Raw genomic sequence first — 27,523 nt, 5'->3', positions numbered from 1 at the left:
TTTTATAGGCTCATTTTTGTAAACGGATTTATATGGGAATGGCTTATCCTTATACATCGATGAGTATAGCTATAAGAATGTCTTATTCAGATTTTTAATCAAATTGATGTATCAAAAATTAATATTTAGGCCTTGCTTTTGATTTGTAAGAAATTATACTGTTGTTATTAAAATATGTTTATAATAATTGTTATTATATGTAAGTACATTCCAAAGAATTTTTACCAGGGCATTATTTCTACTGGTGCAGTTTTGGTGGTTTAATTGTTCTTCATTACTATATTATGTTAGCGGAATTTTAGTCAATCAAAATATAGGATTATATATTCAATTGTACAGTGTATTGTGTTACTGTTTAAAATGTTGAATTATATAAAATGAAAATTTTAAATAAGCACATATCAAGTTTTGTTTCTTCAGTGTCAAATTTTTAGGGCTCCTTGCCCGATGTGTCGCCAACGGGGCTCTATTACTTAGCTTCCGCTGTCAGCGGGCTGTACCTCATGAACCGTAACAGGTATCGATCTGAAAATTTCAGTTTCTGTTGCCGCTAAAAACAAAAATTTCTAAATGGCCGCTTTGCAAATTAGATTTTGTACGATGGCACGGAACCCTTCGTGTGCGACTCCGACTCGCACTTGATCGGTTTCGTAACCTTTTATTCCTAGCATGTGAGGAAAATTCCCGTCATCCCTGTCGGCTGGCTATATCGGCCCGGCCTACCACTATGATTCTAAGGGCCGGCGCACATATGTCGGAGCGCAGCGCAGAGCATGCCCGCGAAGTTTTCTAATCGCGTAACACATTACGCGAATTTCTAGCAGTGAATTCGCGAGCACGCGCGGATGCATAATTGATTTTGGATATTATTTCAATGAGGGCAATGTCGATAATACTTTCGACTGTAAAAAATGCTCTGCGCTGCGCTCCGCCATATGTGCGCCGGCCCTTAGATCAACGTTTTCATGTTGGATGCACGGCTCGTGCGCACGCACATTGATGTGGATCTACCTTTACGAAATAAAATAATGTCGGTATGTAAAATGATAGTTTATTATATGATTGGTGTCTAATCCTCCTCCTCGTCGTTGGCGGCGCCGGCGCCCTGGCCCTTGCGCAGGTTCTTGCGCTTGACGCGGCCGGGCCGGCCGCCGCCGAACGGCGACTTGAGCGAGAAGTCGATGTGCTTGCCCGAGTCCAGGCGCACGATGAACGACGGGATGTTCACCACTTGCTTGCGGACGCTGGAATACAACCACAACACATTTAGAGACCTTTTGCCCATCACACTTCACACTAATATTAGAAAGGTGAAAGTTTGTTGTGCATGTGTATGACTCTTTCACGCAAAAACTACTGAACGGATTTTGACTAAAATTCATGGATTAACACATAGGCTACTTTTTATTCTGGAAAATCAAGTTCCAACGGGATTTTGAAAAACCTAAGTCCACGCGGACGAAGTCGTGGGCATCAGAATATAAAATATAAATGTGAAAGTGTGTCTGTCTGTCTAATAGTTTATCTTGATTTTTTACAGAGATAGCTGGTACATCCTGGGGAAGGACATCTTATAGTGCATCATCTTTAGTTTTTAAATTGGAATGCAAATTGCAATACATTACCTGAGCATCACTCATAAAGAGCTTATAAATTTCAAGACATTGATCTCAAAACAGGTTTGACGATCAAGTGGTCTTTGGGAATAAATCAGTAAAGTCAGCAGCGGACGAGTGAGCTGCCGCGCCGTTACCTGTATTTGATCATTATTATCAAATGTGCTTACAAATAATACCAATAATGACCGATTTTTTAATAACTGCAGAATAACTTTTGTATAGGAAAAATACTTATTTCAGTTAAGTCAATTAATACTTGAAAGTCAGCCCTATATGAATATAAATGATTGAAATTTATGTCCCAAGCTAGTATGTTCAATCATTCTTTCGCACGCCATGCTATTTCTTGAAAATCACATTGGACATTAGTTGTAATTCAGAAGGTTAAAATCATCTCAAATAGTTGTTACTTTAAAACATCTCAAATAAAGATGGCAGGCTCAAAACAGATGTTCTGTTTGGTGGCTATTTGAAACCCAAACGTTACCAAACGTTACGTATCCAAAAAAATATCTCAAATACTCTTAAGACATCCCTAAGAAAGTCTTACTTCAAAAATGGCACACCTATTATAAATTGACAAATACATGGAATAGTTACCGGATATGCCTCTGTCTGATCAGGATACGGGCATGATGGATGGACTTAGCGAGACCAGCCTTGAAGACCTGAGTCTGCAGGCGACGTTCTAAGAAATCCTCAATCTTGAGACCCAGAACGTAATCAAGCTTCATCTGCTTCTCATCTAGCACGCCGATCCTCACTAAACGACGCAACAGCGCATTACCTAGGAGGTAGTATAGTTATGTTAGTGATGATACAACAAAAGTTGTATAAGGTCCAATAGTTATGATCATCAGTAAAATATTTTTCAACAGGGCTGTTCTGCCAAGAGGTTTGCCAGATTTTTTTTCATCATTTAAGTGTATATAGGGGCTAATTCTGTGGGACCTCCACAATCTCAAATTAAATAGCTACAATATTAGATTTAGTTCAGATTGGATTTGTCCAGAGCCAGCCTGGTTAGAAAAGGAAGGCTAATGGAACCTACTGGCATAATGGCAGCCTAAATAGCAATCAAGTTTCCAGAATTCAAACATACCACAGCCCAACATCACATAGCTGCACTTAAAGGTTCTATAAAATGATGCCTGCGACTAAGTCCTCCTGGATTTCTTTTTGAGAATCCGTTGGGAATCTTTTATTTTCCAGAATAAAAACTAGCCTATGCTCATTTCAGAGAGGCAAGCTATCTCTGTATCTAACTATAAGCCTGGACTGTTGAAGAGTAACTGACGGACAGACTTGCATTCATAATATTAGATATTAGTTTAAGTACAGATATGGCAACAAGCTCAATTCTAAAACCAGTGCAGATGAGAAAATATGTTATCCTCAAAGTCATTACCTTCAAAAAGCCTTTTAGGGTCCTTCTCCTCCAGGGTTAGAAGCTCACGGGCAGCCTTGCGGATCCTGGCCAGGGTGTATTTGACCCTCCACACTTCACGCTTGTTCCTCAGCCCATATTCTCCAATGATCTTCAACTCCTGGTCCAAACGAGCCTTCTCGAAGGGACGGCGAGGGGTGACATAGGTCTTTGAGAAGACCGAGGGCACCCGGTTGTTAACCATGATGACGAGCTAGTAAATACATAAATATAAGTTTATTTCAAGCAACAAATGGTGCTCACAAAATAATTTTTACTTTTAAGATTTGAAAAGAGCTAATGCAGTTTCAGGTACATCATGTACCATATCCATCGAATATAATAATTTCATCGTGACAATTCAAATACATATCGTGATAAATAGGTATTGAGCGTGTAGAAGCATAGATAGTAACATCTAACCAAACATATAGTTTGGTAGATTTGTATTTTGTTGGGGGAGTATGTCGCCACTAGCCGTTGCAAACGTCAAATACCAGGCACCGGGACAAGAATAAAGACACCTGGATTAAATACGCTTGGGAATCGTAGCACGTGGCATTACTGTCGCCTTGTTTCCCAACCTTCAACCTATATAGAGGCAGAGGGTCTACATTAAGGCATAAAACAAAATTTATAGTAAGTAGGTTTCATGTGGATAACGAAACTCATCTCATCAAGTTAATCTTGGTATGTCTATGTAGGTACCAGTTATCTACATTAGCATGTCGTTAAACCACAAAATAAACTAAAATTAAAAATACATCGGTTAAACTTAACGAGGTTATGTTTTGAAATCGGTTTCCATCCTGTGATAAAAGAACTTATTGGGTTAATATTTTGCTTTATTCATTAACATATAAATAGATACCCTCTGAATACAATGTATTTTATATTTAAGTGCAATAGGAAATACGAAATTATAAAATAATCACACACCTGCAATCAACGCCGCTCGCCGAAAAAGAACAAAATGGCAGAATAGAAAACATGACAGCTTGATTTCAAGCGTCAAACACATCAATGTCACCTGTCTTTTACGTTGTCTATGGTCTTTCATCACAATAAATTCATTCTCACTTCCTATTTAGCAGTGTAGCCAACTACTAAAACGTATCACTTGACCGTTTGTGCACTGTACTCAATTTCAAATATTCGATAATTAAAAAATCTTATCTGCCGGGGCGGCGCGATTCAAAAAACTCGATTCGATAAGTTAATGTATTTTTCACGAAAAATACATTTTACCGAACGATAACTTACCGAATCGAGTGTTCTGAATCGCTGAACTTCTCTACAGCTCCACTGATATCTTAAGCATAATAATGATGCGTTTCCTCAACTTGAGAAATAAATAATGATAAATTGAGATTGATCCATAAATCCGAGTACTAACCGAATACCATAGTCAATATCAATATTGCATGGCAATATTGTGAATCCAAAAGTCAGGAATGTCATATTATTATTATGCTATGCTTGCTATGTATGAAAAAGTTCATCACTATAGAATGCACTAAAATGAAAGAACTTTAAGAGGGCTCTCTCCGTCACTCGTTTCCACTCGTTTCATACAATCGTAGTTCCAATTTCATTTGAATATTAAGCAACCAAAGTCCATGAAATTTTGCAGACATATTCTAGAAACTAATATCTATGTCTGTGGTTTTCCAGATTTCTGTTAAAATACTCGGTTTCAAAGTTACGCGGTCTAAAAATTTTCATACAAATCTTTGAGCCCCTGTAATTTTAAAACTACATATTTTCAGAAAAATCTAAAACACCACAGACACAGATTTTAGTTTCTAGAATATGTCTGCAAAATTTCATGGACTTTGGTTGCTTATTATTCAAATGAAATTGGAACTACGATTGTATGAAACGAGTGGAAACGAGTGACGGAGAGAGCCCTGTTAAAAATCTAAATCCACATAGACGTTGTGGGCAATAGCTACATTTTATTGATTACTAGCTGATGCCCGCAGCTTCGCCCGCGTGGATTAGTCAGATCCCCTGCAGCATCAGGATTGAGGAGTTGGACTCCAAATTTTTTATGAAACAATGTCGCAAAGTTCCTCTATCGATTAAAAAAGAAATGACGCAAATCGGTTCAGAAATCTCGGGGATTTCGGCGTACATAGGTAGAAAAACACAACTCCCTTTTTGAAAGTCAGTTAAAAAAGTAGCCTATGTTACTCCCTGGTCAATTCTCTACTTGTCTGTGAAAATCCCGTCAAAATCGGTTCAGCCGTTCCCAAGATTAGCCTTTTCAAACAGACAGACAGACAGACAGATAGACACAAAAATTTTAAAAACGTGTGATTCAGTTATAATATCGTTCAAATAACCATATAATCTTAATATGCGGTAGTTATTTCGAAATTACAGACAGACACTCCAATTTTATTTATTAGTATAGATAGCCATAATAATTCACATAATTTACTTCCATAATCCATACATATTATTATAATCACAATTGACTTAGGAATCTAGTTTTTTTTTTTCAATAATAAATGAACTAAAAAGATTGTTTTCATTTTATTTAATAAGAAATATATAAATACATAACTCTGACGATATAATTAAGGTAATTATTAATTTAATCAATATAATCAACAATTTTTTATAGGTACTGTGAGTTCAGTACAAAATAATTTAAAATTTCTTGTATTTTAAGAAGCTTCGATACTTTTTCGGATTCAAACCGTAAGCTTTGAGTCTTTCATCAGATAAATTGCTCAAAGGATTATTTGACTTTTCTTTTGTACTGGACATTTTATTTTTCCTCTTAAACTTATTCTTACTATCTCTTTTACTTATGTTAACTTGCGAATTATTTTCTTGCTTATTTTTATTTTTCTTCTGTTTCTTTTTGGGAATGTTGGTGTTTAAAATAGATTCTAATTTACGTTTCAAATTATTTTTCTTTTTATCAGCATCTTTCGCTTCATTGTTTTTAACTTGTTGTTTATTAATTAGATTACGTTGACCATTCTGTTCATTTAATGTTTCAACAACGAAAGAATTTTCGTGTTTATTTTTCTTTTTACCTTCTTTTTGTCCATGACCTTTTTCGTCTGTGACTCTAGTCGGAGCTTCATTGGTTACAGTATCAACTGCGAAAGAGTTTTTGGCCTTTTTCTTTTTATTAAATTGTGTATTATTTTTATTGATTATATCTGAAGTGTTACTAATTTCACTATTATCAGATTCTTTTCGTTGTTTTTTATGTTTTGATTTCATTTTGTTGACTTCATTAGTAATACTTGATTCTTTATGCGTTTTATTTTCTTCAAATCCTTTACTTTTGTTAAGTTCTTTGTTGATTTTTTTATTTAAACCGTTGCTAACTTCACTATTTACAGACTCTTCTTCTCCTATTCTTCGTGTATTTCCACCTTCTATGTAATTTTGGTTGATTTTGCCACTATCTAACTCTGCGAAGACATTTTCTGAGTAGCTATTATGTTTTCGTTTCTTCTTTTTCTTAGGTTTCTCAATATTGTCTTCTGTTGTATTAATATAATTTACAGAATACTCCACAGTTTCCTTATCATTACCTTCTTTATTAATACCATATTTAGTTTTAATCTTTTTCTTGGATACTTGTTCATTTCCATTCATAGTATCACTTTCTTCAATGTCTTGATTAGCAGTGCTGTCTTCACCAATAATGTTAGTATCTGTTTTGTCTGGATTATCTTGTTCCTTATTTTTCTTTTTCTTCTTATTCTTCCTTTTTTTGTTAATTTCTTCTGGTGGCACTACTATTTCTGGTTCTCTGTAATTAGACATAGAATTTTTATCAATATTATTAAAAATTACAAATATAATATTGTCATCAAAGAATAGGGCATCTATTTGGATGTATGGGATATCATTAGAATCCTTACAGCATTCTGAGTGAGTGATACTGGCTATAATTTTTTGAAAAAAAATCTATATGGCGCCATTTTTAATATAAAAGTTCATTTTTGGCAGGACAGTCGTGTTTTTTGTAATTTTTAAATGTAACTCGTTTCCTTCAATCATTTCCTATAACAACTTACTCTGGTAAATCCTTAAACAGACTGGGCAAAATCTTCTTCTTCAACCTCTCGTCGGCCGCCTTCTGTGAGTACGTCTTCACATCCCCTCTCTCCACATTCTCCGGCCGATACTTGACAATCTTCTTCAGAGGCACCCATTGCGTTAATTCTCTGTCGTCTGCTAGAAGGATCTACAAGCAAAATAAAAAAATTAATTTTTTCAGAAATTGATTATGAAGTTTTAGAAATGATTTATTAAAATAATTTATTTTTTGAAGAATGAAGGTAGTTTAATTAAATTGAATTGACTCATTCGATATCATTGAACTTGTGGTGAGGACTATGAAGAATTCCTAATTATCGCTGTCCCACTTCGACTGCCGAGAGAGAGCGAGACTGGGGTCCAATCTCTCGCTCTGATGATAGCGATATGTCTGTATTTGTTTCAAGTGGGTACCCAAATCCTGTATGTCCAAAAAGGTATACCTATAATATTTTATAAATCTGATTTTTTCCAAACCTGATAGAAGCAGATAAGAAATATGGGTTTAATGAAAACTGACATACTCCTTCAAAATTACTCAGCTATTATCTTAAACTAAATCATCAGTCCCCAGATGGGATTGCAGTCTAACTTGGGAGTTAAAAAAAGATAAATTACCTCTTCAATAGTTAATCCAAAGTCATTAGGAACAACGTCCCTATACTTGAACCGAGTTGGCAGATCCCCTCCAATGACATCTTCACAGTCCATCTTATAATATTCCTCCATGAACTCTGAGTACTTCTTCTGCAAGTCGGGCACAAACTTGGGTTTATCGTCCGACAGAAGTTGGGCCAATTTGGATTTGCGTTTTCGGTTCCGGCGCTTTTTGCCCATGTTGCGTTTTAACTCTTCTAGCAGGTTCAGTTTTGCTTGCTTCGGGTCGTAGTCTGCGTCCATCTGTGAAATATTTTTGCATACTAATATTAATAATATACTGTTTTCAACTAAGAACAGGCATGACTATTGTAACATTTCAGCTGGAATTTACTTTGATTATTATTAACTAGATGTTCAATAGAATATTATGTAGTATGTACTAAGGGCCGATTTTTTCCAATCGTCAAATTACTGACTTTTAAAGTTATTATTTGACATTTGGCAGATTTTCAATACTGAAACTGTCAAAATTTGTAATTAATTATTCCTCAGATAAACGTTATTTAGCGCTTGAAAATCCAGCAATAACTTGATTAAAATAATGTATGGAAATGTAATAATATCCTTGCTCTTGTTTTAATTTACTTATGTTGGGTTTTAACTTTCAATGTTTAATTGAGTAATCAAGTTTCAAAAATGGTGATAGTAAAAATATTATGTAGTATATAGTATAGTATGATCTTTTTGTCAAATGACAACATTTGCTAAGTTACTTATCTATAAATTACAGATAGATTGAATATTGAAACCTAATGTTGCGTGCAATATTAAAATAGTATTAAAAAATGGCAATATTGTTAGGGGTTCACACAACGTGAACCCTCAGCCTCTCTCTTCTCTCACTGACCGCCGCGTTGTCTGGACGTGTTAATTAAAGTGTGTTTAAAACAAGTGAATTTTAATTTGGACTGCCTTCCACCACCACCCAGCAATATTAAGAAATACAGTTACTGCTGCTCTGCACACCTAATTAATTGACTTTGCTCAGATGTCAAAGTCTGGCAAAGTCTAGCCTAGATCTCAGCCTTAAGTCTTACATTAAAATTTTCATCTTCGCAATGAGGATCATCTTCATCCACATCTTTGTTTTCTTTACTGAACTCCTGGTGATCGTATTTTTCCCAATTTTCTGAAATGTTATAAAAATCAATGTTATCAGCTTATCCTAAAAATGTGGTAGTCCATACTAATATTATGGCGAAAGTGTCTGTCTGTCTGCTATCTTTTCACACCTCATCAATTTAACCGATTTTGTAACATTTAGTACAGAGATAGCTTGCATCCCGGTGAAGGACATAGGCTACTTTTGGTCCTGGAAAATCAAAGAGTGCACACGGAATTTTTTCAAAACCTAAATCCACAAGGATGAAGTCGCGGGCTTCACCTATTTTATATAGAGATAGTTTGCATCCTAAATATAAACTGATTTTTATTCCGAGAATTCCTACGGGAGTTTTCAAACCTAAATCCACAAGGATGGAGTGACAGGCCTAGCTATTTCGTTAATTATATCCATGCAAAAAAACCACGTCGATCCGTTGCATTGCGGCGTGATTGAAGGACAAACCAACAAACACACTTTCGCACTAATAACATTAGTAGTATATTCTTATAGAATATACTAATAATAGTATATTCTATGAAAGCGTCATGATCCTCAGCAATGAGAAATATGTCGCAAAGAGAGAGGCATCTCACCAATTTCCAGTTCTTCATCCAAGTCGGGGAACACCGGTTTCTGGTCATCCGCCTCCCCGTAGTATTGTTCATCAAACAGTGCTTTCATGCGTCTGTCATGCTCCTCCGGGTCGAAATCTCCTTCTATGTCCGCTTCCTGGGATTCAACATAGTGTTTAAACCTACTTCGAAAAAAGAAGTTATGTATTTGATCTATATGTATGTATATTATATAACCCAGATAATCTCATAGACTAATAAATCAATTTTGATTTCATGATTTACATACTTTCAGGAAGGTTTTATTAGGATACAATACACCCAGGTATGAAATAATACACATAAGTGTATGTGCCTAATATGTTGCTAATATTTTTTATATTCTGGGAAGGCCTGCGCCACGCTAGGCTGCATCATCTCCTGTGTGGTGTGATTGCAGACAAGCACTAGCCTTTTTTAATTTTTTTAAGTGGAAAAGTTGGTGGTCAAAGGGTTAGGAGGGTTGGTTCGTCATGAGCTTTAGAATTCGACGGACCTGGGGAGGCATCAGTTGACGTAGGGGGATTGGAATCAGAAGCTCACCTGAAACGCCAGATCTTGGTTGCCAGTGACCTCCTTGATCTTAGCGATCTTCTCCTGGATCTCCTTCAGCTTGAGCGCCTTCATCCGGGCTATCTCCTCCATTTTCTGCTTCTTCTCCTCTTCCTTTCTGGTCCGAAGTTCCGCGCGCTTGCGCGAGCGCCGGTCGTCCTTGGGGCGGATATAGTTCATAGTGCGCGGGAAACGTTTTAGCTGAAAAAGAGTATATTTTTTATTATTCCGATACAAGTTAGCCCTAGATTGTGATCTCGCCTGGCGGTAAGTGATGATGGAAGAGGGCCAACTTGGAAGGGGTATGGAAGTTTCATAAAAGTCGTAGCCCCGATCGGTTTCTACGCGGCATCATACCGGAAAGCTAAATCACTCAGTGGCATGACATTGGCTGTTTGCCTGCGGAATGGTAGCTAGCCATGGCCGAAGCCTCCCACCAGACCAGACCAGAGACAAATTAGAAATTATAAATTCCTTGCTCCTCCACTTGCTTCTCATCTTCCTCCAGATCTGCATCATCTCTGATCTCGTCTTCAGTTTCACCAGGTCTCCTTCTAGTTAGATACTCACATACTCATCATCAGGCTCCTCAAAGCGGAAGTTGTAAGCACGCTCAAACTTGCCCTGCTCCTCCACTTGTTTCTCATCTTCCTCCAGATCTGCATCATCTCTGATCTCGTCTTCAGTTTCACCAGGTCTCCTTCTAGTTAGATACTCACATACTCATCATCAGGCTCCTCAAAGCGGAAGTTGTAAGCACGCTCGAACTTGCCCTGCTCCTCCACTTGCTTCTCATCTTCCTCCAGATCTGCATCATCTCTGATCTCGTCTTCAGTTTCACCAGGTCTCCTTCTAGTTAGATACTCACATACTCATCATCAGGCTCCTCAAAGCGGAAGTTGTAAGCACGCTCGAACTTGCCCTGCTCCTCCACTTGCTTCTCATCTTCCTCCAGATCTGCATCATCTCTGATCTCGTCTTCAGTTTCACCAGGTCTCCTTCTAGTTAGATACTCACATACTCATCATCAGGCTCCTCAAAGCGGAAGTTGTAAGCACGCTCAAACTTGCCCTGCTCCTCCACTTGCTTCTCATCTTCCTCCAGATCTGCATCATCTCTGATCTCGTCTTCAGTTTCACCAGGTCTCCTTCTAGTTAGATACTCACATACTCATCATCAGGCTCCTCAAAGCGGAAGTTGTAAGCACGCTCAAACTTGCCCTGCTCCTCCACTTGCTTCTCATCTTCCTCCAGATCTGCATCATCTCTGATCTCGTCTTCAGTTTCACCAGGTCTCCTTCTAGTTAGATACTCACATACTCATCATCAGGCTCCTCAAAGCGGAAGTTGTAAGCACGCTCGAACTTGCCCTGCTCCTCCACTTGTTTCTCATCTTCCTCCAGATCTGCATCATCTCTGATCTTGTCTTCTGCTTCACCTATATCACCATCTTCTAAATACCTGCAAATATAAGAATTATTATTTTACTACTTTAAATCCTCCTAGTCCTTTTCTAGAATGGAAGCAATATCTTTTGTCTAAATAAGTTAAACAGGCAGTGAAAAGCTATCAGACAGAGACACAGCTACAATTTCACATGTACAATATATGTATGAATTTAAGTAAAAGCTTGGCCTTACCTTTTATTCAGTATATAGTCCCTAAGGAAAGCTTCTCCATCATTAATCTTGGGGTCTGACCACAGAGCCCGCAGCGGAGCCAGGTCACTCTCTAGTTCTTGATCTACATGCTCTGCTTTCCCAGTGAGGTATTCTTTTAGTTTGTCTTCCTGAAAGCCATGCAAAGTTAACTGTGTAAGTAAGTTAGCATGTCGCGGTCGCATACCAGTCTACCATCATGCTATGAAAGAGATGTAGAAAGATTTTTAATCAAACTAGCTGGCCCGCCTTGAGTAGAAATTTTGAAAATCGGTGAGGTGGATGTTTCAAAATTCCTGAAACACATACTTTATCACTTTGCCCATAAGCTGAGACACCAATTCTAATAGAATATATAACTTGAAATTTGAAAAATGATGGACTTTCATACAAACTTTCATCTCTATTTATTCCAGGGATGGAATTTCTAAAAATACTTTCTAATAGGTGGGTTTTAGTTTATTTTGGTAAAATTAAATATTCAAATGGTAATGAAAGTATTGAGAAAACATATGATTCAACTCTTGCCTTACTTTAGCACTTTTTTTGTCATCTGGCTGGTCAATCTCAGCTTTCTTCTCAATGCTGAAAATGTTTGGATCATCATCATCTTCATCATCACTGTCACCAAATGTCAACTTTTTAGTTTCTGGTTCCTTCTCTGTAAACCAACAACATATTATGAAAAAATAGGGCATATAAATGTGACACTGTCTGGCTGTCTGTCTGTCATACTAGCTTTTTAGACCACTGTTTGACGGATTCTGTCAAAATTTGATATATGGAATCCCAGGGATAGACATAGCATATTTTTATCCTGAAAAATCACAGAGATCCCCAGGATTACGAAGTATACTATATTTTTATAAGCTTTATTTAAAAACATCTTTTTCAACATAATCAAATGAACAAGTAAAAACAGAATACCATTGTGTATTGTTACCTTTTTCCTTTTCAAGTTGTTCATCAAAGAACTTATAGTTAGGGTCATATATCCGTGGGTCCTTGGTCTTCAACAGTGCCAAGGTCTTCAGGAATTGCTTCTCCACCTCCTCTGAGACCTCCACTGGCTCATCACTCTCATCCTCACTATCAGACGATGAAGAGGCATCTGAGTTCAAAGCTTTTGAGCCATATTTTTGTTCCACTGTGAATTCAATGCTGTTATGAACTATGATTGACAAAGGTTTGTTTACCTATATTTATGGGTACGAAAGAAAAAAGGGATCTAATGAGCATTAAAAGGCTTGAAAATCAATGAAATAGGATAAAGAACCACTTACATTTGTGCAATTCTTCTTTTTCTCGCCAAGCATCGTACTTTTTGGCATACGCGTTCTCAGTTTTGATCGCCAATTCCTCCTCCGAGTCTTCATCAAAGAGTTTCTTTTTAGACATGTTTTATAAATTGTTCCTTAAGCTCACCATTAGATATTAAGTTGTGACAAAATATTGTAAATAAATTGAAAACTTCAAAGCACGGCACCTGCGTTTAATTTTCATTTTTCAGTAAACACAAAAACAACCTAAAAAAATCATGTGTCAATGTGACGTCAGTAAGAAAAAACAAAACGTTACTTTTGACATGAATTTGACATTAGTGATTGACAGATGACAGCAATCTATTGTCTGTGGGTACTGGGTGACTTGCCGGGAGGAAAGCGTGTGCGTGTTGATTTCAAAAAATAGTTTTGCTTGTAAAATACTGATAAAACAAATGTGTTGATTGTTATTTAAGAAAGTGTAATCAAATATTAATGATATGACGACTAATCCAAGGAAGGGGACTGACCCTACGCCTCTGGAGGAGAGTGATCAACTCACAATCAGACCATTGTAAATAACTTGTGTTTTCTCTATTTTATAGCATGAAATTCCACGGCTCTTATTTTTGCTTGTATTTATACGATAACAAAGAACAGATACATAAGACTTAGTATAAAAATAACGGTTTAATGTAATAATTTCGTTATTTTTGGAACTACTAAATGTTAACAGATTTTGCTTGAGAAACAATTCCAATTACCTACTCATTTCTGTACTTTAGTTAATATAATATGTATTAGATATTAGGTGCAAACGAGCAGCTAGTCATCTGATGTTAAATGATTACTGCTGCCCTTGAACATCTGCTGATCATCACAAGCGGTAGTGCAAAATGTGTTGCTAAGTAAGGGATTTGTTGGTCCGCTCATTGAATATTCCCATAGCATAGTTATGACGGTACATCGCACATGGCATGCTTCACAATAAGCAATACTATATGTAATTAGTGCTTGAATAGTCTATTGTTAAAATGGAACCCATTACAAAATATGCTAGATTGTGCCTAATTTAGTTATACATATACATAATCTCTAAATCAAACTAAAATGACGTCTCTTAATTTATTGTTACCTCTTATAATTTTCCTTGTGGAAAATGATAGCATGAAATTTAGATCTGTAAATTTATTTTAATTTAGAGATTGTGTAATGTTTATGTCAGAATTAGACACATAATTATCTTTTTATCCCAAATATGTATATCTTAAATAATACTAAGTTACCTGTTACATCATAACTTACTATTGTTGCAGAGGGGCTGGTCAAGAAGTGGGCAGGTCTTGCATCATGTTAGAGTTCAAAGGGAAGAAAATAATGGTTAGTTTGCCAACACAACCCATGATAGCCAGGTGGTTAAGATTTTAACCTAATTTCAGGACATCTGAGGTTCAATCCTGGGTGCACATCTTTTACTTCCAGAGTTATATGTAATTTAAAAGCACTTAAATATCATTTGGGTCAGAGTTCTCCATAATGTTTTCGGCTGACAATCTGCACTTCAAGTACGGCCAAAATCCTTCTTATTCTGATATGCTTCTTCTTACCCATGCTCTGTAGTGAGCCGGCAATGGATTGATTGTGATGAATAATTTGTCTACACTGTATAGTAGAGTCCAAGTCCAAGTTGTCTTACATGACATTAAGAAAACTGAAAAGAAACATTCATTTCTTTCCAGTTGGACTGTGGAATCCACCCTGGACTATCTGGAATGGATGCCTTACCCTTTGTGGACTTAATAGAGGCTGATGAAGTGGATTTACTATTAATCTCACAGTAAGCTATTTCTAGTATTACTTCTGTAGTAGTAAGTATGGAATAGATATTAGTTTTTTTGTTAATTATTATTAGTCAATGGATGGATTTATTTCCTTAGATTGATTCTTAATTATTATTAGTTTGAATTTTAATTAATAATTTGATAAATATGTGTACATCAGAATTGGTAAAATATGACAAACTTTATATTCATATTCACCATGTATGTAACCATATTTTTAACTTAAATAAACTTTTTTTTTTTTATTTGACTATTTTAAGCATTTGTTTTTTAGATGTAACTGAATAATAACATGTTGGTTGTTTTTTCAGTTTCCACTTGGACCACAGTGGTGCTCTGCCATGGTTCCTAACAAAGACCTCTTTCAAGGGTAGAGTGTTCATGACCCACGCCACTAAAGCCATTTACAGGTGGCTGGTGTCAGATTATATTAAAGTTAGGTGAGTATATTATGTCTAACCAATTTATAAATAGAATTGCACAAAGCATTTATCTTACCCTTAACATGCAATCTCACTTGGCGGGCTAACTATGACTTCATGTCACACTTTGTGCTAACTAGCTTCCACCTTCTCATTGCAGCAACATATCAACAGAGCAAATGCTCTACACAGAGTCGGATCTGGAAGGTTCCATGGACCGGATAGAGACCATCAACTTCCATGAGGAGAAGGACGTCCGTGGAGTTCGCTTCTGGGCGTACAACGCTGGCCATGTGCTGGGAGCAGCTATGTTTATGATTGAGATAGCTGGTGTTAAGGTAATTTTTTCATTGATAAGGATATCAATCAATAAAACAATTTTAACGTTTAAACTATCATGAGTGATATTCATAGTTCATACTCCATATAATATTATAAATGTTAAAGTCTTTGTCTGTCTGTCTGCTACCTTATCACTGCCTAATGGTTTAACCAATTTTGATTGAAAAGTACAAAGTTAGCTTACATCTTAGAGATGGACATCGGCTACTTTTTATCCAGGAAAATCAAAGAGTCAAGGGTATATGTTTTGTCCTAAGGTACTGTATACGGGTGATTTCTCAAGACAAGAAGATCGACATTTAATGGCGGCTGAAATCCCCACTGTACATCCAGACGTTCTTATTACTGTAAGTATTTTGTAATTTAATAAATTCTTACAAAAATATATCTCCTTCTTCCTGTCCTTATCCCACAATGGAGGTCGGCCCAACATGAAGAGCGACGCCATCTAAAGCAATTTCAGAGAAACTAGAGGGGCCATCAAGTCAGATGGTCTGTCTTAGTTCAGTTGAGTACTAGGCCAACACTCCCCAAATTCTTTTGCCATTTACGCAGTCTGCGATGGACATTGGACGCATCTTCTTCAAGGAGCATAATGTCGCTCCACCATGCATCCATGCATGCACTTTTCTTTCTTCTCTCTGGGCTGGTTTCCGCATTTAAACGTTTCCGTCTGTTGTGCGTGCGTTGCCCCTCCCCGCTGAAATGCATGCACATGACATGATGAAAACAGCATGCATCATCTTGTTCCGATCCGACTCGAATGTCTAATTTGCATCCGGCGCGTTCTGACAGTCTGAAGGGCAGGCAGTAGATTTGCAACTTTTCCGGCGGATAATTTTGATAATATACGGTCTAAACGGTATAGTTTTATTTGTTCAGGAATCAACATACGGCACCCACATCCACGAAAAACGCGAGGAGCGCGAGAGTCGGTTCACGGGGCTCGTGAGCGACATCGTACAGCGCGGAGGACGATGCCTCATTCCCGTGTTCGCTTTGGGACGTGCGCAGGAGTTGCTGCTGATTTTGGGTACAAATATATTTATTAGTGGTTTGGTAACTGAAAAAACAGAACAAGGAAAAGCTGAAATCTATAGAGCAGTGCTTGGACTTGGCTCAGAACTAAGTGTAAATTAAAAATTTATAACACCCCCGACAAGTGAAGATTACAGTAACTAGAAAAGAGCTGATAACTTTCAAACGGCTGAACTGATTTTCTTGGATTATAGCTATACCGCGCCTACGATCCAAAGTATCTAAGTTTTCCAAAACATCATTTTCAAATAAATATATTTTATGTATCAGGCAACGTCCATCTTGACAGCTTTACATTTGTCAATTGACATAATATTATGAACCTAACGGTTAGTTAACCTTCTTTTCTACAAGAAAACTAGAAAAGAGCTGATAACTTTTAAATGGCCAAACCAATTTTTTTGGATTATAGCTAAGAACACTCTCGATCAAGCTACCTTTCAAACAAAAAAACTAAATTAATATCGGTTCATTCGTTTCGGCGCTATGATGCCATAGATAGATACACAGATACACACGTCAAACTTATAACACCCCTCTTTTTGGGTCGGGGGTTAAAAACTAGTCAGTTAACTGAAATTTAATTCTGAGCAAAGTCAAAGTGCCTCTCAAATCTCAGTCTTTAAATTGATGATTCCCTTCTAGATGAATACTGGTCATTCCATCCGGAGCTCCAAGATATCCCGATTTACTACGCATCGTCACTCGCTAAGAAGTGCATGGCGGTGTATCAGACCTACGTGAATGCCATGAACGACCGCATCCGCCGCCAGATCGCCGTCAACAATCCCTTCGTGTTCCGCCATATATCCAACCTGAAGGTTAGTGCTACCACAGTGTAAATAATTACAGTAAGACGATGCGAGCACCTACGTACCCAAACGATTGATTTTGGTTTATAAAGGTCTGAGTCGTATATGTATCTCTACGCTGTGGTGCTACTTTGTAAGAAATAATAATAACCTAAATTTGGTTCTGTCCAAGTCTCCGTTGTGATTAGAACGGAGACTAGCCCACTATGTAGAAGTTGGATTGACACATGGACTGACGGAATTTCTTTTTTTTTGAATTGTTTTGAAGAATTAATTAGCACTTCACTGCAATCGTTGATTGAACTCAAATTTTTAAACTCAAATTGGGTCAATCTTTTTTGGATGTCAAGAATAAATTTGATGACAAATTGTTTATTGATCATTTGATTTAAAAAAAATTGCTTCTAAAGTATTGTACTATCACTTTTATAAGCGTTATGATTAGCTGAGATATTTTCGCGACATTCAAAAACATTATTTCTGCACAGGTACATCGGCGTCACTTATAAAAGTGGTACTATTGTAGCCGAGTTAGAAAAAAAAATTTTTACGCTCAAATAAGGTTATGAGGTTCCAAAAAATACGAGTCGATTTATTTACTGTACCAATTTTATACAATCACTACGCTTGTATAGCATTCTCTTCGCCTATCGCGAACACATCAATCTCAGGTTTAACTTTATCATACAGATGCGGGAACGCGCCTTCCGCTTTATATTTCTTCCTCACAACCTCATACAGAGTTAAATCGAACATTTCCTCAAATTCTTCCCTTGTCATGAAAATATCCGCGTACAAAAATGAATAACCGCCAACATCGCGTGTAAACTTCTCCATCTTTCTCATTGCGTCAACTGGATTGTACGGTTTCTTCTCTTTTACCTTCCCAGGGACGCCGTAAACTCCTAAATCGTTATACATTGCGTAGTTCGTTTGAGGAACGATGTACTTCCCTTGAGGTCGACGCAACTGACCCGACATTGGACCGTGATCAATTATTTTGCACGGGTAAACTAGTAGAGGAAATTTCTCGAACAATTCGCTCGCAACTGCAATCTGTTTCTCTAATTCTTGTAGAGGTAGGACAATATCTTGGAACACTTGTTTGGTAAAAGTGTACGCCCGGACACCAGGGGTGGTCGTGAATTTAAGAAATGCTGGTTTAGGGGGAAGAAGCCAGCCGAATAATGTTCTGAAAATCGGATCATTCCCAAAACTTATCATGTCTTCTACAACCCAGAAGATAGGTCTGTTATGCCTTAACAAATAGTCTCTTAAAGGAATTAATTCAATTTTTTCTCCCTTTTCTAGTATAAATTCAACATGTTTATAAAACCAGGGTTTATACCATCTTGAGCAATAATTTACCGTGATTTTTCTGTCATAGTCTGAGTAATCACCAGTCATAATAACCGCTTTATCTTTGCTAAATATAGTCCCTTCTATATAGTCCGGATGGTAGGTTGGTTCAGCTTGGTTAGCCCCTGAAACATTTCTTAGCATATCACAGTAGTTCTTCTGCCCTTCGACTGGGATATACTTGATTTTTATGTACGGTTTTATTTTGACTATTTTCAAGGTCAAAGCTACTAGGAACCCTAAGCTGCCATGGCACCAGGGTAGAGCTTTGTAGAGGTCGGAGTGCTCATTGTTTGCTGCAGCGGTAACCAGGGAACCATCGCCAAGAACTACTTCATAGCTTGTAATGGTTTCATGATAAAGCCCCGCTTTGTGCGAATGTGTTGACATACCAGTTCCGAAGGCAAGACCTGTAACAGAAAATGGTTGATATTCAATGAATAGATACCTTTCTTCAGAAATTAAATTTACGCTAGGATCACACGCTAAAATAGATTTGTTTTATGGCACTGTGTGGAACTCAGTTGACGTCAAGAAAGGAAATCTTGGCCTGCGCAGTGGGTGATTGGGAACCTTTTATTTCCCGCGCAGTATCTATTCGCAAGCATTTAAGAAACGCACGGCTGTATCTCTACAAAAAGTTGCCGTGAACGATATTTCTAAGTATTTGATTATGAGTCCAACATAATTAAATACTTGTCATATTTTTACTTTATTATGGAACTTACAAATTCTAATTACTTTGACAAATTTATTTTTATTGTGTAACTTAATTTAATTAGTGTAATTGGACTTAAAAGGTCCGTTCTAATTAAATAAATAAATAAATAATAAATAAATATTTTCATGCATCAAATATATACCTCCCAACGTAGCATCAACCAATTCAATAGTAACAGCCAAGGAGTACCCTCTAGGTATCAAATACTCCGTTATGTCCCCTATAGTCACCATGGGTTCCACCCGAACAGTCATTGCTTTTTCATCCAGCTCCAATATGTCATATAGTGGTATTGCAACTTGGTGGTGAAGGTGCTTCTCGAAGAATGTGGTGCTTAGAGACAGCCAGTTGGGCCGAGATGTGCACAGAAGGCGACGGTCTTTTGGAGGTAGTTTGTTCCATTTTTGGACCTTGAAAAAAGTGTCATAATATAAGTATGAAATGTGGTCAAGTTATTGAACATATCTGCTGATAGCAAATCTAGACCAAGAGTCTACCCTCCACTGGCAAGATTTCTTAGAAAAGTAGCTGCCATTGTTAGGTCAATTGCAATGTTGATTTCGGGAAGTTTTTAATATAAAAAAATTGCAGAAGATGACTTGTTGCAAGCGCAAAAAACTGATTTCTGCAAATCTTAGTCTGCAATACTTCCACAAATCGCGGAAACTGCTTCCCAGTAGATAATCGACCAGCACTTTAAAAATATAACGATTGAAAATCGACACTGTAATCTGTAATGATTTCTTGATTTGACCAATCAATTCATATACTATTTTACCCAACTTTAAGCACTATATCCTCTAGGCAAAGTACCTAGTAGTTATGATTAAGTTTAGAAGTGTTGGAATGATAGTAGTGCCCTGTCTACAGAATTTCTAACTATATCCATCAAATTCTGAAAGCCTAACGCCTACGTTAACATTGTTAAGCATCTACGTAACTGAAATATAGAAAAAGCTAAGAAATAGTATGAAAGGATCACATTATCTCAAGAACACTCACGTTTGATTGTATTTCCCGCACCGCACTGTCATGCCGTTGAGGGTCACTGTTTAGTCTTCGTACAAAAGCTCGCAATTGCAGAAGTAGAGTGAACAAGAAACTCGCTGGCAAACAGAATGCGCACACAACGAACTCTCGGTGGTCTTCTAACCATTGGATTAACCGTTTCCTGACCCAACCGGGTAACATGGTTGTGGACAATCTGAAAAGTATCGTTTTTTATTCTTCCTTTCTTTTATTGTTTCTCTTTCACCGTCCCCAACCAAATAAGGATGATGTGAGCGGTGGCATTGTTATGTGGTTGACATCAAAATATTTTTGGCCAACGTTTCTGAATACCACTGGTATAGGATGCCCTTCTGGCGTCGGTGTTTCCTGCAACATATTACATGAATACCTTCAAGGCAAGAGTGAATAAGATCCTCTAGGGCGCGCTCCATCCTAGGTCAACTGAATCTCATTGCTTTCTATTAAGCATGATAAATAATGTCGAACGCAAACATATCGTGTTAAAAAATCGATTTCAATGTGACTGTATATTTGTAACTTGGGAATAAAGTACCTATAAGGTATTTTTTTGGTCTTCTGAAATAATGTGAAATCAAAATGTTAGCTTTTTCTCCCCTAATATCTTCCCTTGTGGCTTAAGCTTTTCATAATAGCCCCTAAAAGTGTTTTAGAAACGTAGAAGTCCAATTAAGAAATATTTTTAACTGAAAATAGTGGAAAAATAAAAAACATTAACAAAATATATGCTTTCTGACTTCTGACCAATAGTTTTGGGCATAAGTACCACATGATACCTACATACTATCAGAAAGTTTGCACTTTAGTTGATAAATAAACCCTGACTTAGGTACCTACTTGAAACTGGTTGCCTTTATAAGTTATAACCTCAAAAACATTCCCAATAATAATCACTAAACCTTGGCATTGACACTGCGAAACATTGATTAAATAATCACTATTGAGACACGAAAAATTCAATTGATAACTGGAGATAATTTTAATATCGAACAGCTGGTATGCGTTGCATGTCGCACCGGCTACTACAATGTTAATCAGCAAACAACGATAAGCGACTTAAATGAAACAAACTTCAACTAATTACGAACTATAGGCAAAAAAGCTATAACTATTATAGGTACCAGTTGATAAATACAGCGTGAAATAAAATACCGACTGCTAAAATTTAAGTTGACCTTGATTAGAATTTAGATGTATTCAGAGATTCGCCTGCTTCGGACGCAATGTCAAGGATAAACTACTTATATGTATGATTGTAGTTCTACATATTATAATATCATTCGATCTTTAAAAAGTTGATCTACTCAACTTGAACGCTGACCTGATACAAGTACGCTGGGCTTGCTGTTGCCGATCTGTTTTTGAAGCAAATTGATTATCGCCATTTTGGCACCGATAGCGCAGTGAGCGTACTCAGAACTCAATGGACTAAGAGGGTCAGACTTCGTTATTTCTTAGAAGATGAAAGTGTCTATGCGCATTGTCCCCAACACAGGTAGGATCAGCTAAGTTTGGATCATCGTGGTTTTGGCAGATAACAGCTAACAAAGGTGTATGAAATCTTTCGTCAATGTATAAAATCTAATTTATTTATATCTTTGCTATTTATTTATTATTTACGTCATGCATTGCCAGACACCCTTAAGCTTTAATATATTATTCTGGTCCTCACAGGCTCTCTAAAATATTAGTGATGAGATAAAATGGTTTGCGATTTGAAGGATTTCTACTAATTTCCAGGGTATCGACCACTTTGAGGACATCGGCCCCTGTGTGATCATGGCGTCCCCCGGCATGATGCAGTCGGGGCTGTCTCGGGAGCTGTTCGAGTCGTGGTGCACGGACCCAAAAAACGGCGTCATTATTGCGGGTAAGTTAGCAAAATCGGGTAAGCGCGAGTACTACACATGAAGAATTCCGTACAATAGTACAATGAATCTCAAACCAGTATTACTGAATTTTGGTTTCACCTTTGCAGGCTACTGCGTGGAAGGTACTCTGGCTAAGACGATTCTGTCGGAGCCGGAGGAGATCACGTCGATGTCGGGGCAGAAGCTGCCGCTGCGCATGTCGGTGGACTACATCTCGTTCTCTGCGCACACGGACTACCAGCAGACGTCAGAGTTCATCAACATATTGAAGCCGCCGCATGTGGTGAGTGGTACTGTGCAGGCTAGTGCGTGGAAGATACTCTGGCCAAAACATGTGTATCTTTTAGACTTGGCTAAGTCCTTTGACACTGTATCTCTGTCTTACTTGTAAGCTTGAATGCATCGATATCAGAGGCCTTCAGCTGATACTATTTAATGACTACCTTTCATTTCAATGTGCTAGAGTAGATTCTTTTACTAGTAATGATCTGCTGGTAACACATGGGGTGCCACAAGGTAGCATACTGGGGCCCACTCTTTTTCTTGTTTATATTGATTTTCTTACTCGTTTGCGACTAAGAGAATGTCAAATTATGTCATATGCAGATGATACTGCGCTAGTTTTTGCTGCACATTCTTGGGAAGAAGTATTTGAGGCGGCGCAATGGCGGTTTAATACTATTACCAAATACTACATGACAATTTGTGTCTAAATACAATTTAAACCAAATATATCACCTTTTCAATAAGACAAACTTATAAACTTACATATTTATTAGCATCTCGGTTTCTTGACAGGTGTTAGTGCACGGGGAACAGAACGAAATGTCTCGTCTGAAGGCGGCGTTACAGCGGGAACATCGCGGCAAGCTGGCCATACACACGCCCCGTAACACTCAGCAGCTGTGCCTCACCTTCCGTGGAGACAAGACTGCCAAGGTGAGGATATAGAGAGAGAGCCAAAAGCTTAGTTTGCTACAATCCGCCAAACCAAAGAAATCTGTATGGTGCAACATGCAGCATGCGACATGCACTGCCCGCCCTCGCACTGATAAACATGCAGGAAAAGTCAGCCACCAAGCAAGCCAAACTGACCACCACCACGCAGCAAATCCCAACACCCAAGCACGTTTCGCCCCGACACCGGAGCATCCTCAGGAAATGTAGACCTTACAACACCTAATTGCAAAGTTACAGGATACTACATTTATATTTCCTTCGCAATAGTAATAGAAATCACGTCATGCATTGCCAGACACTTATTGTCATGGTAGCCAGACGCCCTAGGCCTCATTTAAGCGAGAACTTTTTTAACGTCTTTTAAAAAGCGTCCAAATAGAACAAATGTATTCCCAAGTATATGTTCACATGTCAACGCTTTTTTACGTGTGAACAGAGTAAAGTACCAACTCCTTCTTTAAATCTTTGGCGGTACTTCCATAGGTGATGGGGTCACTAGCGATGGAGCCGCCCGAACCCGGCAAAGAATTACAAGGTATCCTGGTGAAGAGGAATTTCAACTATCACATCTTAGCACCTTCAGATCTCAACAGTGAGTATTCACTTCATTTCTTTCGAGAAATCAATTTTTTCTATTTAGGTAAACCTGACCAATCTTTGGCTGGTTTTAGGGATTTGAATATTGAGGAATTGTTAATATAAAACTCACAAAAAGCTGTATTATTTTTTTACGATTTATTTATTTACAGACCTAATGTAAAGTGAACATTTTAGAATGATGATGCCCGCGACTTTGCTCCGTGTGGTTTTAGGTTTTCGAAATCCCGTGGGAACTATTTGATTTTGCGGGATAAAAAGTAGCCTATGTGCTAATCCAGGATATTATCTATCTCCACTCCAAATTTCAGCCAAATCCGTCCAGTAGTTTTTGCGTGAAGGAGTAACAAGCGTACATACATACACACAAACTTTCACCTTTATAATCTTATAGTGTGATTATTTTGCTAACGAAACTACTTTGGCCTTTGATATTTTTTTTTTTTAGAATACACGGAGCTTTCTCAGTCGGAAGTGTCGCAGCGAGTGTCGGTGTCGTACGGAGGTTCCGCAGCGTTGTTACGTCACGCCGTCCTTCGTTTGGCCGGACCTGTCGAGTTCCTGACGGACTCGCGCTGGAGGCTGTATGGGTGTCTAGACCTTATACTAGACTTACCTATTGTGACACTCGAGGTTAGAGATATACATACATATAACATCCATTCATTCATGTGTACATTTCTTTTTTTTTAATCCCAAGGGTAGTATAGATTATATTGTATTTAAACAACAAATATTGAAAACGACAATTCATAAAGTAGTTTGTAAGCTGTGAGTTATATAAATGAAATAGGTATTTCATACACCCAAAATAATTATGTTGACAGAGGCTATATTTTATTTCAAAAAATTAGAGATCCCTACGAAAATTGTTATAAAGTAGCCTTAGATGCCTTCATAAAATTAATACATGCATCTGTTCAAAAATTTCTATCGGTTGACGACGATTTGCTCCATACAAGTTGCTGCATGAAGTCATAGACGCGCGCTAGTGGCATGGTACCGCAATTTTAAGTAATATAACGCCATCTAGTTATACATATTTGTAAAATTAACAAAATTGTCTGTTTTCTCCTTGAATGTTTTTTTTATTGCTGAGGGTTGTTACCTCTTTCATAGCTCTATTGACTATGACGTGACCCGGGTCACAGCTGAAAAATCAGCGTCCTGGATTGTATGCGCGTACGATCCAGAGCAGTAAGCAATTTTCAAAGTAAGATAACCATACCAAGTGGGGTATCATAAGAAAGGGATTTACCTGTACATTCTAAAACAGATTTTTTTTTATTGTGGAAAATGTCGGAAAAAATACCCGAGTACGGAACTCTCAGTGCGCGAGTCTGGCTCACACTTGGCCGGTTTTTTTTTTCGAAAAATGAATATCTGTATGTTACAGTGGCAGGCGGCGCCGGTGTCGGACATGTACGCGGACGCGGTGGTGGCGGCGGTGCTGGCCGCGTCTTCGCTGCCCGCGCCCTCGCACCTGCCGCTAGCGCCCAAGCTGGACCGCATGCACTTCAAGGTGAGGTGCCACAGTTGGACGACTGGCCTCACGACTAATCTCGAATTATTTTTATCCAACCCATTACTTATTTCCATACCTCCTCTTTTTTTATTATATCAGAAAACAGGAAAAGAATTATAAACGAATTCATTGATTTATAATTAGTCTATCATCACCATCCAATTGTGTCACAGTGTTATTCGTTGCAACTTTTTTATCCATTGTAATTCCCAACGAGTCACACTATTACATCATTTGGCGTGACTCGTTGGGAACCATGTATGCACAATGACTGATTCGCAATAAAGAAATTTCAATTTTAATTTTTTGAACTTTTTTGGTCAGGAGTGCGTAATCGAGATGCTGCAGGAGATGTTCGGCGAAGACTCCGTACCAAAGATGTTCAAGGGAGACAAACTCCACGTGGAGGTGGACGGGAAACGCGCGTACATCGACCTTCTCGCTATGGTAATATTCTTCAATATTGTCATTGAATCTTAATGAGAAATCGAAAATGTTACAATAAAACTTAAAGCTAGCCTTATCCACTGTACAAGACCTTATCCCGCGTGGAATGGTGTGGTGGTGCTCTGTACAACACATATAAATTGATTAAACGGAAGGGTCTTTAAGAATCCAGTGGGGGATCCGCGCAGAGTGGGAACTCTTTGATTTCCCGGGATAAAAGTAACCTATGTCCATCCCCGGGATGTGAGGTAACTCTGTACCCAATTTCATCAAAATCAGTTAAACTTTTGGGGCGTGAAAAGCTAGCAGACAGACAGGCACTGGCATTTATAGTATTAGTATGGAAGTATGGATGATGTGTAATAATGTAGAGTCCTTTGTTTCCAGGAAGTGAAATGCACAGAGGACGAAGGGTTAGAACGGACAGTATACTCAGCCCTCAGCAAGCTATACGCTGCGCTTGCGCCGGTGAAGCCTCCGCCGCCCCCCACCCCGCTCACCTCCTGACAACCTTCCCCTCCACCCCCGCGCCGGGACGCGGAGCGGAAAGGAGTGGAGTAATGCGATGTGATTTAAAGCATTTTGTGTACTAAGCACAGCCCAATCCGAGAATATACTGAAACCAATAACGAAAAGCCACAAAGCGAAATATGTACAGCCTAATTTTTGGAAACTTTTTTAATTACTTGCCAAAGATTAAAAAACGGTTTCCACAAAAAAAAAAATTACTATGGTTTCTAAGGATTAAATGTATAAAGGCGTAAAGTATTAAATTGTTAGTTAATAGACCATCATTTTAATTTCAAGTGACACACTTTATTAAATATCAATGTCGGAATAATTCATGTGGGAGATAAAAAATCAACAAACCAGACCAAGGTAGGACGAATGTGTCACTTTATTTTAACGAAAATAAAATATTATTTTAATTTTTCTACGGCACAAGAGCTCTATAGTCGGTACAAAATGAAAACTCACGCGCCATTTTAACTATCATAATATCACGGTTCACCTTATTTTAAATAAGGACTAAAATCGTACTTTTTTCATTACAGTTGACATAAAAGTTAAAATGGCGAGCGAGTTCTCATTTGGTACGCATTATACACTATTACATGCTAAGGGTCGATTTACATCGACGCAGAATAAATTGAAGCGAATAGTGCTCAACATTATTTTATTTTGTAAAATTCTTGATTAATGCTTTGATTCTACTGTCTGTCAATGTAAATTGACCCTAGTGATTTTAATGAAATGGTACTGATACACATTTTGTATAAACTAATTCAAAAGTGTAAATATTAATTATGTAAGTTAAATGAAATAATTAAATTGATAACTTATGCATTTCTGTTATTTTATTATATCCTGAATGTGAAACATAAAACTTATTTCCTGCCAGAAATCAAAGATCGGATTCTTAGTTCCGTAACTGTGCTATCTATACTATTATAAGTGCGAAATTGTGTCTGTCACTCTGTCAACTGGCTTTTCACGGTCATGAAATGTCGTACAGAGTTCGCTTACATTCCGGGGAAGGACAGACTTTTTACCCCAGAAAATCAAAGAATTCTAGAAAGATTTTTAAAAACC

At 37.7% G+C, this 27,523-nt stretch overlaps 4 protein-coding genes across 8 annotated transcripts; 1 reads left to right on the top strand and 3 right to left on the bottom strand.

Moving 5' to 3' along the window:
• Positions 1 to 1,036: 1,036 nt before the first annotated feature.
• Positions 1,037 to 4,073, bottom strand: LOC123875936 (40S ribosomal protein S9). The gene is made up of 4 exons (XM_045922049.1): positions 3,985 to 4,073; positions 3,028 to 3,259; positions 2,220 to 2,406; positions 1,037 to 1,244 (listed from the first exon to the last, which is right to left on the bottom strand). The coding sequence occupies exons 2-4, from the start codon at positions 3,248 to 3,250 to the stop codon at positions 1,070 to 1,072; spliced, it is 585 nt and encodes a 194-aa protein (XP_045778005.1). The 5' UTR covers positions 3,251 to 3,259; positions 3,985 to 4,073; the 3' UTR covers positions 1,037 to 1,069.
• A 1,494-nt stretch (positions 4,074 to 5,567) lies between these two features.
• LOC123875906 (protein KRI1 homolog) lies at positions 5,568 to 13,251 on the bottom strand. The gene is made up of 11 exons (XM_045921999.1): positions 12,988 to 13,251; positions 12,648 to 12,851; positions 12,238 to 12,365; positions 11,687 to 11,835; positions 11,363 to 11,507; positions 10,039 to 10,248; positions 9,478 to 9,613; positions 8,817 to 8,908; positions 7,738 to 8,019; positions 7,098 to 7,267; positions 5,568 to 6,829 (listed from the first exon to the last, which is right to left on the bottom strand). The coding sequence occupies exons 1-11, from the start codon at positions 13,100 to 13,102 to the stop codon at positions 5,704 to 5,706; spliced, it is 2,757 nt and encodes a 918-aa protein (XP_045777955.1). The 5' UTR covers positions 13,103 to 13,251; the 3' UTR covers positions 5,568 to 5,703.
• Positions 13,252 to 13,349: 98 nt separating this feature from the next.
• LOC123875909 (cleavage and polyadenylation specificity factor 73) lies at positions 13,350 to 26,784 on the top strand. Its single transcript, XM_045922002.1, has 16 exons — positions 13,350 to 13,540; positions 14,283 to 14,346; positions 14,706 to 14,803; positions 15,119 to 15,247; positions 15,390 to 15,567; positions 15,829 to 15,918; positions 16,454 to 16,604; positions 17,255 to 17,430; positions 22,271 to 22,400; positions 22,509 to 22,684; positions 23,200 to 23,340; positions 23,845 to 23,953; positions 24,407 to 24,591; positions 25,355 to 25,480; positions 25,808 to 25,930; positions 26,318 to 26,784. The coding sequence occupies exons 1-16, from the start codon at positions 13,467 to 13,469 to the stop codon at positions 26,435 to 26,437; spliced, it is 2,070 nt and encodes a 689-aa protein (XP_045777958.1). The 5' UTR covers positions 13,350 to 13,466; the 3' UTR covers positions 26,438 to 26,784.
• On the bottom strand, positions 17,980 to 21,828 carry LOC123875917 (delta(24)-sterol reductase-like). Of its 5 annotated transcripts, none has more exons than XM_045922011.1 (4): positions 21,652 to 21,828; positions 20,504 to 20,878; positions 19,644 to 19,911; positions 17,980 to 19,190 (listed from the first exon to the last, which is right to left on the bottom strand). In XM_045922011.1, exons 2-4 carry the CDS (start codon positions 20,690 to 20,692, stop codon positions 18,043 to 18,045), a joined length of 1,605 nt encoding a protein of 534 aa, XP_045777967.1. In that variant the 5' UTR covers positions 20,693 to 20,878; positions 21,652 to 21,828; the 3' UTR covers positions 17,980 to 18,042. The 5 variants fall into 5 exon arrangements, with proteins under 5 accessions (XP_045777967.1, XP_045777965.1, XP_045777970.1 ...); XM_045922009.1 differs by having other exon boundaries at positions 20,504 to 20,705; XM_045922014.1 differs by having other exon boundaries at positions 20,504 to 20,705; positions 21,706 to 21,753.
• Positions 26,785 to 27,523: the final 739 nt, after the last annotated feature.

This window comes from Maniola jurtina, chromosome 20 (genome assembly GCF_905333055.1).
Source record: "Maniola jurtina chromosome 20, ilManJurt1.1, whole genome shotgun sequence".
Classification (NCBI taxonomy): Eukaryota; Metazoa; Arthropoda; class Insecta; order Lepidoptera; family Nymphalidae; genus Maniola; species Maniola jurtina.
This window is presented reverse-complemented; position numbering and strand designations above follow the sequence as displayed.